Consider the following 12547-nt stretch of genomic DNA (forward strand, 5'->3'; position numbering starts at 1 on the left):
ACCCTTATGTGATAATTTTTTAAAATATTATGGATGTATTGGAATTTTTGAGATAGCAAAACAAATAACACAGGAGTGTTTGACATGTCAAAAGGTTTACAAAAAGGTAATGAGAAAAGCTCCAGCTGGCGGTAGAAAAATAGCCTACTGACTATTTGAAAGGGTTCAGGTGGATTATACTGAATTACCAAGCGTGGGCAGAAGAAATACTTGTTAGTATTAGTAGATCAACTAACTCATTGGGTCGAGACCTACCCGGCTGCCCGAGACATGGCACAGTTTGTAGATAAAATGTTGTTAGAACAAATCATTCCTCGATTTGGGGTTATCAGGGCCATTGATTCTGATCAAGGCTCCCACTTTACTTCCAGCATTATAAAAAGAGTAATATAAGCTATGGGTATTTCCTGGGAATATCACACCCCTTAGCACCCCCAGAGCTCTGGGAGGGTGGAAAGAATGAACCAAACTATAAAACAGCAGTTAACAAAATTTATGATTGAGACCCAAACGTCATGGGCAAAATGTTTACCTTTAGCATTGCTTAATATAAGGACACTTCCAAATGCAGATATGGGACTTTCTGCATGTGAGATGCTTTATGGGATGCCTGATTCCCAGGAAGTACCCCAAACATCAGTAATCATAGCCGATATGACTATTCAGAAATACATCCAGAAGATAGGACAACATGTCCTAGAACTAAGGGAGAAAGGAGTAATTGTTTAATAAGCCCCTCTTGGATTTAGCATACATCAAATAAAACCAGGTGACTGGGTGCTGATTAAAAGCTGGAAGGAAGAAAGTTTGTCTCCTAGGTGGGAAGGTCCATATTTAACTCTGCTGACCACTGATACAGCTGTCCAAACTGTGGAAAAAGGCTGGACCCAGGTGTCGCGGGTCAAAGGACCAGCGGAACCACCGACAGAGACGGAACCACCGACAGAGATGCCTGCTGAGTCCCAGTGGAGAATTGCATCTACCCCCGGAGAACTGAAAACCAAGATAAAAAAGGACTGATGTATGTCACAAAAACGCTCCTACCTTAAGCTGCAAAACCAACTGTACTCACGAGAGGTAGAATGTACTACTCCAAACTGTAAGTGTTATCCATGGGGTTGTTTTAAGTGTATAGAGTGTGAAGAATTTTGGTATACAAACCTACCAAGGGGACAGATCCCTAATGCTCTCTGCTGTAATTGTATGAAAGAAATAGAGAAAGAAACTGATAAAACTTTGTGGGCTGCAGTAAGGAAAGGATATATTAAAACAGGAGATAAAGATTGGTAGAGGACCTGGGTACAAGGAACAAGAGCAGGAATTGATTTGCAGGAAGCACCAAAGGCCAAATTAGAAAAAGTAGAGAGTAACAAGAGCAATTGGATACGGGACGAATATCAAATTAAAGCAAAAGAGTGGCAGGAAGACAAGTATCGCTGGATGAAGGGGAGGCACATACACCAACCCTATTGTAGTCACACATCCCCTGAACTCAGGGGCCAACTGGCCTGAATTAAAAAGAATCGGACCACAACCACCATAAATAGAGATCTGAAGGCTCATGAGGCGAAAGGCAAAAATGAAACGAAAGATATCAGTGACTAAATCCCAAGGTATAAACTCTGCTACCAAGAAGATCTACATCTTGGCCCTGGGATGCAACCCAAGGGGCCTTGAGAGAGGAAGAGAGTTAAACCCTCTGAAGATTATTTTCACTGCACTGATCATTGCATCCCAGGCAATGGGCCTTAATATCCTCACTCCTGAACTCCACATAATCCACGAGCAAGCTGCAGGATCAGAGCCCATTGCTCCGGCTGTCTGTGACAAATGCAATCATACTGTCTGGACTGGGAGAAGAGTAGCCAGCAGAAAGAATAATAGATTATTATGAGCCAGCCACTTAGGCTCAAGACAGAAGCTGGAGAAATAAGACCCCAGTTTACCTATTGAATAGGTTGATTAGACTGCAGGCAGTGGTAGAGGTAGTCTCAAATCACTCCTCAGAGGCCCTGGACTTGTTAAGCCAGCAGCACACTCAGGTGTGGGCTTTTGTGTATCAGAATCGAATAGCATTGGACTATTTGCTTGCCGAAGAAGAGGGGGTGTTTGGAAAATTCAGTGAGTCGGAATGCTGTGTTGAGATTGATGATAACAGAGAAACCATCCGGGGTTTAGCAGCAGAGATCAAAAGGGTAGCTCATATCCCTGTCCAAAAAATGGAATTTCTTTCTTCAAGCCTCATGGTGGGACCAGACGCTTGGAGGAGGAGCTTGGTAGAAGAAAATTGGGGTTGCTGATATTGTGCTCATTAGCTGGGTTATTGTTTCTACCTTGCCTTATTCCATGTTTTATCTGACTAATTTACTCAGTTATTCAAAACATGCAGATTACAGCAACCTGCTCAGAATTGGCTACCGGAGAAGTTGGTCGATTTGAGAAAACAGTTAAGATAACCAAAATAATGAAATTAAAGAAAAGAGACCAAAAAGAGAAAGCTTCCAAAGTTTTGGCCAGATTTGAAGCCCAGACACGAATGAGTAAGATAAATGAAAATTTATACAAGCAGAGGGGGGACTGTGAGATACAAAGCTGTGTTTCGTGTATACTTGTGATTGCGATATGTGTGGACACTGACAATGGGATAGTTGCGAATTCTAATAATAACTGAGGAAAATAAAGCATGGAAAAAGGCCTTTGAACCTATCTTTTGTTTGCAATTAACCCTGGTTGATTTAGGAGCATTAGAATTAAGATGTTTCTTTTTGCTTTCATTTAATCCATAAAAAGCTCTGCAATAATAACCTTTTGAAGTGTATTTTAGAATATTACTTGTATCATTGAAACTATAGCTTTAGAATATATATAAAGGAAATATGCTTATCTCACACCTTAGTGAAGCAGAGAAAAACAGTTTAAGAAAGGAAGATGAACATCACCTCAAGGATTTGTGATTTCGACCAAAGGGAAGCTGGACATCACTGTTATGAGATCTATAGTCTCTGCAATTAAAAGGTGGACACACATTTGGGGATCTGGACCCCACCAGATGGAATTTGTCTTTCTTCTTTCGGAAACTGGACCATCACCATCTGGGGTTACTCCTTTGAGATACATCCTGAGAAATTAAAATCACAATAGTGTATAGAATTGTGATGTAATAATTTGGAATAAAAATTGCTGATGAGTAAAAAATTGGAAATAGAAACTGCTGAAAAAAGCTGATGAGTACCCCTATAAATACATGTAACCATCAATTATGGGTGTGCAGTTGGAGGGAAAATTTCCCCCACTGTACCCAGCGCTGTATTGCTCATACTTTACCATATTAAATAATAAATTGATTGCTGCTTTAATATTGGCCTAGTCAAGCTTCTTATTCATAACAATTATAAAAGAGCCCTGAGTTCAACAAAGGCTTTGAGACTCTCCCCGATGTGATCACATGGATCTATTAGCTGGACCACAAGGATTTCATCTCTCTGTTGGTAGCTATTCCCCGCCTCCTTTTCTCTGTCTCTCTATCCTTTATCTCCTTTCTAATCCTCTGTTGCATCTGCTGTGGGCACTCAATAAAAGGTGCATTTGTTTTGGTTAATACTGAAAGTGCCCTGCTGTGTGTCTTTGCACCCTCAGATCACTGAAATGAACCATCGTGACGCCCCTTGTACCAGGGGATGGTGACACGGCCTGATGGGGTTGCTGCCCACAGCGTGTGAACGTGATCTTCTTGGTGGGGACTGCACTGCTTCATCTGCTCTTGCTTTCTGGTCTGCCTATCCCAGAATTACCTTTGCCACCTGCTTTTCTTATATTGTGGTTCTCTGCAGTTCCTTCAATAGTCAGCCCTTCTTAAGTCTACTCTTGGAATAGGGGATTATCACCTCCCCATCATAGCATTTGAATGTGCATTTGAATGCACTTGAATGCATTTTGCCTGCATTCCAAATATGGTCCCTGTTTTTGATTCACTGTGGAATTTCTGTTTGTATTTTCTACCTCTGTTGAGGCTGGGATTGAAGGTACTTGATATTTGGCGTTCAGATTCAGATGGTTTTTGTTTCTTGTCAGTGACACAGCCTCACAACCATGAGTTCTGCAGCCTTTCATCTAAGGCACAAAATGCCTCACTGTCTCTTGTTACAAGGCCTGGATGGTACCAAGGAGACCATGGTGATACTGGGGATCCAAGGAGACTGTGGTGACACCATGGACACTCATGGAACCATGGGCATTGTGACACAGTAGGGCTTCATGGAACCAAGGAGTCAACTGGGACTCTACCAAACCTCTAGGTACCAAGGGCCCATTGTGACACTGAAGAACTTCAGGGAACCAGGAGTCTCTTGTGACACAGGGGGTACTCATGAAACCATGGAGACCATTTTGAAACTTCAAGGCCTGATGGAACCAAAGGGTCATTCTGGCACTTCTGAGCCTTGGAACCAAAGGGACCACAGTGACACAGTGGGGCTCTGTGGAACCAAGTGGCCGTGGTGACATTGTGGAGTGTCATTGAACCAACTGTCCACGGTGACACTGCAGGGCCTGATGGAATCATGGGCACCATTGTGACACTGCAGGGCGTCATGGAAGCAAGGGGCCATTGTCACACTCTGGGGCCTCTTGGGATCCAAGGGCAGTTCTGATACCATGGAAATTATGGCAACTGCGGCACCATGAAACCAAGGAGACCATTGTGACCCTACAGGACCCCATGGAACTAAGGATCCATGGAACAGTGCAGGACACATGGAACCAAGGGGCCATTGTGAAGCTGTAGAACCAAAAGAGCCCATTCTGACACTATGGGCCCCCATGGATCCAAAGGTCCATTTTGACATTGCAGGGTCCCATGGAATCCTGGAGACCACTGTGAAACTTTGGGGCCTTGTTGAATGAAGTGGCCCTGCAGGGCCTGATGGAACCAGGGAGACCCCATAGAACCAAGGGTCCATTGTGACCCTGTAGTCCCAAGCTGTCGTGGGTTGACCCAGGCCAAATGCCAGGCATCCATGTGGGCTGCTCACTCACTCCCCTCTGCAGCTGGACAAAGAGAATTTAATAAAGGATTCATGGGTTGAGATAAGGACTGGGTGAGATCACTCATCAAATACAGTCCTGGATAAACAGGCTTAGCTTAGAGATGTGAAATTCATTTATTACTAACAAAGTCAGAGCAGCAAAAGGGGAAATAAAATAAGCCCCTCACCTCCCTCCTTCCAGCTGTACCTCCCACCCCAGCAGGGCAGGAAGACAGGAAATGGAGGTTATGGTCAGTTCATCACCCATGGCTTCTGCCCCTGCTCAGGGAGAGGAGTGGTTCCCCTGCTGCCCCGTGGGTCCCTCCCAAGGGAGACAGTTCTGCAGGAGCTTCTCCCATGTGAGTCCATTTCAGGGGCAGCAGCCCTCTGCAAACTGCTGCAGTGTGAGTCCATGCCAGGGACACCAGTCCTTCCCAAACTGCTGCAGCATGGGTCACTCTTCCAGGGGATGCATTCCTCCAGGGACAGGCTGCTCCAGCCTGGGAGCAGGGCCCCTCTCTCCATGGCTCTCGTGCAGGGTGCCTGGCTCTCCAGGGCCTGGAGCACCTCCTGCCCCTCCTTCTGCACTGACCTTGATGTCTGCAGAGTTGTTCTTCTCACATGTTCTCCCTCTGCTCTCCTCTGGCTGGAGTCAAAACTGCACAACAATCTCTATTTTGATTTCTTTTTAAATCTGTTATCACAGAGGTATTGCCACCATTTGTAACTGGCCCAGCCTTTGCCAGCAGCAGGTCCATCTTTGAAGCCACCAGGAATTGGCTGTGCCAGACACGGTGGAAGCTTCCAGCAGCTTCTCACAGGAGCCATCCCTGTGCCCGCTGTGATATACAAAGCTGTGTTTCGTGTCAGGTACATACAGGCAACGTGTGTATTTGTGATTGTAATATGTGTGGAAACCGACCATGGGACAGGTATAAAGACGAATTCTAATAATTACTGAGGAAAGTAAAGCATGGTAGAAGGCCTTTGAACCTATCTTTTGTTCGTAATTAACCTTGATAAGTCTTAAGTTGATTTAGGAGCATTTGAATTAAAGTGTTAAGGATGTTGCCTTTTGACAGGAACTTTCTGCTTGTAGTTAAGCCTTAAAGAGTTTTGCAATAATAACCTTTTGAAGTATAATTTTATAATATTGCTTGTAGTAAGGATCTTTGGAACTATAGCTTTAGAATATATGAAAAGGAAACATGCTTATCTCTCTCCTTAACAAAACAGTGAAAAGCAGCATGAGAAAGGAAGATGAACATCAACTCAAGGATTAATAGTTTCGACCAAGGGAAACTGGATATCATTGTTATGAGATTTATAGTCCTTGCAATTAAAAGGTGGACCCACATCTGGAGAGCTGGACCTTACCATCTGGGAGATTTCTTCCTTCTTTCGCAAGCTGGACCCCCACCATCTGGGGATACTCCTTTCTGGGATACATCCTGAGAAAAACTAAATCACAATAGGTATAGAATTGTGATGTAAAAATTGGAAATAGAAACTGCTGGGAAAGCTGATGAGTATCCCTATAAATACCTGTAAGCCTCAACTATCGGTGTGCAGTTGGAGGGAAAACTTCCCCCACTGTACCCAGCGCTGTATTGCTCATACTTTACCATTTTAATTAATAAATTGATTGCTGCTTGAATATTGGACAAGTCAAGCTTCTCATGTATAACACAGCGCCCAGTGGATGCTCGAGGGGTCTCTGTACCTCATTCCCAGGGAATGCTTGGGAAGGGCTGGAGGGGTTGTCCCTGTCCCTGTCCCCCCAGGCCATTCCCCAGGGGGTCTCCATCATTCTCACCCCAGAGAATGCCTGGAGGGTCTCCCTCCCTCTCAGGGGATGCTGTGCCATGGGGTGCTCGGGGCAGTCTCTGTCCCTCTCAGCCCAGGGGATGCTCGGGGGTCTCTGTCCCCTCCCTCTGGGGGATGCTCGGGGGGTCTCCATCCCTCTAGCCTCAGGCAATGCCTGTGCAGGGCTGGGGACCAGGGGCTCTGTGTCCCTCTCACCGCTGAGGGTGCTCGGGGCTGGGGGGGCTCTCCCACCTTCTCACACCTCAGTGAAGGTCCAAATGACACCGTGGGAACGCAACCTGTGGATCTGCTCGAACTCGGATTGTACTGAACAAGAAATGGAAAGGAGTGAGGGAGAGAAAGAAATCAGAAATGTTCTCAGAGAGAAAGAAATATTAAATGCTCCAGCCCGGACTCCGCAGCTCTCGGGGACACCCGCCGGGCGTAGCGCCTTTCACAATTCCAGCCAATCAGAAGAGACGCTAACCAATTTCCAGCCAACCAGAGCTTTTCTCGCTGATGACTCACCGGTTGCCAGGCGGGCCCGCAGAGCCCGGCGGCTCCGGAGCGGAATTTGGGGCTCGGGCCGGGGGGACGGATCCGCCCCGGGGGGTCCCCGAGCCCCTGCCCAGCCCTGGGGCCGATCGGGGGCTCCCCCACCCAGCAGCCGGGGCTGCGGGGCCGCGGGGCAGAGCGGTGGGAAAGGGGGGTCCGGGCTGGCAGCGGAGGAAATGCGGGAGGAAGAGGAGGGAGAGGAGGAGCGGGAGCGGGAGAATCGCGGCGCTCACAGCGCCCGCACGCCGAGCCGGCAGCACCCCCTGCCCCGGGAGCATCGCCCCCAGCCCCGAGCCGCAGGGGAGGGCGGAGGCCGAGCTCGCCCCGGCTCCAGCCAGGGGTCTCCGGGAGGGTTTTTTGGAGAGTGTTCGGAGCCGGCAGATCCCGGACTCGAGCCCCGGGTATCTCCGGGCTCCCTAAGAGGAGCTTTCTCGGGGGGAGAGGAGCCGCGATCGCCCCTCGGGAGGGTCCCGGCGGGTCCATGTAGGGATGGCCCGGTACCGACGGGGCGGGACATTGGTTTTGGGGATCCCCGTGAGAGCCGGGGCTGTGGAACGGGGGACCCCCGGGGCGGGGAGAGGGGAAGGGGCGATACCGGAGCTGGGAGACCCCCGGCAGCCCGGAGATGAGGCGGGGACGGGACCCCCTGACCCTGACAGGGGCGTATGCTGGGGTGACTTCATGATGCTCGTACCCCCAATGGTCTGTTTAGCCCAGAAATGAGTTCTGCACCTTTAAGGCTGGTTCTGAGAGCAAAGGGGAGGAGGAAGAAGCTGCAGTTTGTTTTCATACATTGCACTCACTTCTCCACATTCCAGCTGATGGATGGACAGACAGCAGGACAGAGCTGTCCTTTGCTTTTAGTTAGTTTTTGCTCGCTGAGGCAGAGAAGTTCCCTGGACTGTGGTTTTTCTTTTTCTTTGGAGCTGTTTAAATCTGCTCTGCACTGAACAGCCAGAACACCACCGGCAGGTCGCACCTGTGGCCCACCTGGCTGGGCCTGGGCCACAGCATTTCCAGTGCTGGAGGGACTGAAAAGAGACTGATAAGAGAGTGATAAGACACTGATAAGACACTGATAAGACGCTGAGTGCAGGGAGCTACAACCCAAGGAGGAACTTTCGGAGTTTGTCACCTATTTTGGAGCAGCAAGAGGTTTTATTGCTTAATATTGTTCAATTTTTGTGCTGGTAAATGCTTTGCCTGTAAAGTAACTTTTTTTTCCACTTTCCTCTAAGGAAATATTTTCCCAAACTGGCTGAGGGTGGGGCTGCTGAATCAGCATTCTAGAGGAAACTCCTTTTGGAGGGTTTCGACCAAATTTGCGCTAATCCAGGACAAGGTGGTAGAAAGAAGGGGGAACCCCAAGTGGCTGGATTGAGGGGAGGCTGGAGAGGAGGACCCTGGGACCCCAGAACCTCCCAGAATCCAAACGCAGGACCCTGGAGAGGGGGGATCCCTAGGACACATGGGATCCCCAGCAGCCCTGAGATGGGGGACCAACCATAACCCAAGAGGGATGAGACTGGAAATGGGAAACTCCTGGTGGGTTTTTTTTAATTACTCTTGATTTTGGGACATCAGGTGACTTCTAGAAACGGACGTGGGTGGGAGGAATCCCCAAGCCAAGGCATTCACACCTTGTTTTTCCCCAAACCAGGATTTTCCCCAAACCTTCCCACCGTAACATCCCCTCTGTCCTACTCTGGGTGAGCTCAATCCCAAACCTGACAGTGATCCTGGTCTCAATCTCACTCCATGTTTAGACACACTCACAGTTCTGTATTTATTCTCATCCCAGTTTCAGACTCGTCTATCCCAAGACCCAATCCCAACCCCAGCCCGATAGTTAATTCCATGTCTAGCCTTAACCCCAATCCCAGCGCTAATCCAAATCTCAGCCCCAACTCCAAGCCCAGCCCCAATTCCAGCCCCTTCCTAAACCCTAAGCCCCAAACCAAATCCCAGGTTCAGCCCTTCTGGGGGTTTGGGGGTGTCTCTGTCCCTCTGACCCCGATGATGTTTGGGTGGGGTCACAGCAGGGCTGAGAGGGACAGAGACCCCCCCGGCCTCCCCAGGTGTGAGAAGGTCGGAGAGCCCCCGCAGCCCCGAGCACCCTCAGCGGTGAGAGGGACACAGAGCCCCTGGTCCCCAGCCCTGCACAGGCATTGCCTGAGGCCAGAGGGATGGAGACCCCCCGAGCATCCCCAGGGTGAGGGGACAGAGACCCCCGAGCATCCCCTGGGCTGAGAGGGACAGAGACTGCCCTGAGTACCCCCTGGCATGGGGGTGAGAATGATGGAGACCCCCTGGGGAATGGCCTGGAGTGACAGGGACAGGGAAAAACCCCCCCAAGCATCTCCCAGGGAAAGAGGAACAGAGGCTTCACAAGCATACTCTGGGCACCAGAAGAAGTAATGTTGTTCCTTGTCAGAAATCAAAATTGACCCTAGATAAAATGCCTTGAATTTACTCTTCCAACAAGTCACTTGTGATGGAAAGGCAAATAAATCCCAAAATTTTATAAACTTACAATAGAAGCTATTTTGTGGCAAATCCAAATTCCTTTGGTCCTGCACAGCTCCAGCTCAGCTGCTGGCACATTCTAAAAAAAGAAAAGTGGAAAATAGGCCCAATACAGATTATGAAAAGAAAGGGGCAGCTATGTGTAGCTGTCACAAAGGTGACAGGGACAAAGAGAAAAATTATTCTAACATTTGGCAAAGTCCCCCAGCCTTTGAAACAAACTTCCCCTGGAGGGGGCCAAGTGTGACATTCTCCCCTGTGTGTGTGGCCTTTTCGGGGTGGGGGTTTTACAGCTGAGCCAGTTTGGGTAAGGGGGGGTGGTGTTCACCCCCTGAGCAGGGATTACCCCACTGTTTCAGGTTGCCATGCAAGATGTAACCAAATGCATGTTTTCAATCCCCAACTTCAGCAACTTATAAACAGGTGGGGCAGTGTTCTTTATCTCTTCCATGACTCAGCCCTGATAATGCCCTCCAGGGGAGATATCTCCTGTGAATGGGCCATTGAGTGTCACTGCAGAACTGATAAAATTCTATCCTCCCATTGTGGGATGCTCCGCCTAGGGGGAGGATCCAAGCATTCCTACCTGGATATAAGCTGACACTTTGCTACACCAGGAGCAGTTTGCCTACTGAATTCCCAGAGGACAAGAACTCCATAACCACCACTGGACATCCAGAGGAAGACCAGACCCTTCTACAGGATCACTGCTTCGACAGAGTTGTGTTCATCTCTCCAACAGGACTGCACCACCATTTACTGGGACTGCTGCCACCACCCTGACCAACAGGGTGTCAGGTTATATCCTGACTCTGTCAGTTTAAGGCAGTATCATTTCCTTGATCCTTATTTTGTTACTGAATTAGAATTCTGGCTTAGACTCTTCCCCAGGTTTGTTTTTAAATCAGTACAAAGCTCATTGTGCTCAACCCTTGTTTTCCTTCCTTGTTTTAGGAATATCCCATTCCTAAAACTTGGCCAGATGGTGGAAGACACCTCAAGGAAGATGAGAATGCCTCAGGACACCCAGGCAGGTGAGGAGGAAGTCAGTGCCTCTTTCCCCCTCTCTCCTGCTCCATCTCCCAGCCCAGAAAATCCCCTCGCTGCAGGACAACCCTGCTGCCAACGCCATCCTGCCAGGGATGCACTGGGGAGATCTCCTTCCCATTCCTCTTGCATGGAGGGAAATCCCATCCTGTGCTTGTCCTTCCTCTACCAGAGAAGGAGCTGAGGATAAGATCAGAGATGACAAATCCCCACAGCACAACCTCATGGAAGAGGCCGGTTCGAGTGGCTCCATGGGAAAAGAATCCAATGGGGAGGAAAAGCCCTGGAGATCCCCCATGAGGAGGAGGGGCTCCAAACCCAACCCAGGGTTCTCTGAGGAGGAAAGACCCACCCTGAGCCAGGAAGGTGGACAGAGCTTCAGCCAGAACTCGGAGCTGGTAGTCCATGGGCAGCATCATGATGGGCAGAAGCCCCACAAGTACTTGGAGTGTGGGAAGAGCTTCAGGCAGAGCAGCACCCTGATCAGCCAGAGGATCCACGCTGGGGAATGGCCCTATGAGTGTGAGGAATGTGTGAAGAGCTTCAGCTCCAGCTCTGCCCTTGTCATACACCAACGCATCCACACGGGGGAGAGGCCCTACGAGTGTCCCCAGTGTCAGAAGAGGTTTCAGAGCAGCTCCAGTCTCGTCCGGCATAAGCGGATTCACACGTATGAGAGGCCCTTGTGCTGCCCTGAGTGCAGGAAGGGCTTCAAGCACAACTCCAACCTCATCAGGCACTGGCGCATCCACACTGGGGAGAGGGAGAGGCCCTACGAGTGTGCCCAGAGTGGGAAAAGCTTCACCCAGATCTCTGTCTTAACCAGACACCAATGGAGGCACCTGTAAGGGAAGCTCTGCCAATGCCCCAATGCAGGAGGACTTTTGTGCACTGCCCCAACTTCATCCATAGTTGGAGGATCCATGTTGGGAAGAGCCCTGGTGATACATTTTTCCTTCTGATCCATGCTAGGAAGACACCTGTCCCTTTCCCTGCCCCTACCAGTGTCATGATGTGGCATGGAAAAACATGAGGGTCTTGCCATGGCTGTGTCATTACATTCCCTCCCACCTCAGGACATTGCCAGGGACAGGAAAGGGACTCTCTCTCTCTCTCTCACTCTGTCCCTGAGGAGAAGGGTGTGCTTTCCAGGCAGGAGGAAATACGTGGCAAGGCAGACCCAGTAAGTTGTGTTTTAGTTTTCCCTGTAAACAGTTTTATTTATACACTCTGTTATCATTATTGTTTCTGTTCCATTCGTTCCTTATCTCATTGTTGCTCCCAATAAATTGTTCTTATCCCAGCCTGGGACCTTTGCCTTTTGCGCTTACCAGGGGAGGCGGGAGGGCAGCGAGGACAGTGCAGTTTTAGCAAGAGCAGAAAACTGGGGAATCCCATTCCTGAACCCCAGCCCATTGAAACCGAGCATCCCAGCTGGTCCCAGCCCTGGTGGCCATGGCAACAGCCTTGGAAGCGGGTCCCTGGCTGGGCCTGTGGGAACCTCTTCCCTCTGGTGCCCAGGGACAGGAGTGGAGGCAATGGCTGCAGCTGAGTCGGGGCAGGCTCAGGTTAGATGTCAGGAAAAGGTT

The 12547-nt window shown here is 49.3% G+C and overlaps 1 protein-coding gene across 1 annotated transcript in view; it reads left to right on the forward strand.

The window, feature by feature from the left end:
* LOC131559625 (zinc finger protein 345-like) overlaps positions 1–11806 on the forward strand; it is a 740983-nt gene extending 729177 nt beyond the window's left edge. The window contains 1 exon segment of the mRNA XM_058808040.1: positions 11446–11806. Coding sequence (XP_058664023.1) covers positions 11446–11806 — 361 coding nt within the window.
* The last annotated feature ends 741 nt before the right edge of the window (positions 11807–12547 follow it).

The sequence above is a fragment of the Ammospiza caudacuta genome, chromosome 7, assembly GCF_027887145.1.
Source record: "Ammospiza caudacuta isolate bAmmCau1 chromosome 7, bAmmCau1.pri, whole genome shotgun sequence".
Classification (NCBI taxonomy): Eukaryota; Metazoa; Chordata; class Aves; order Passeriformes; family Passerellidae; genus Ammospiza; species Ammospiza caudacuta.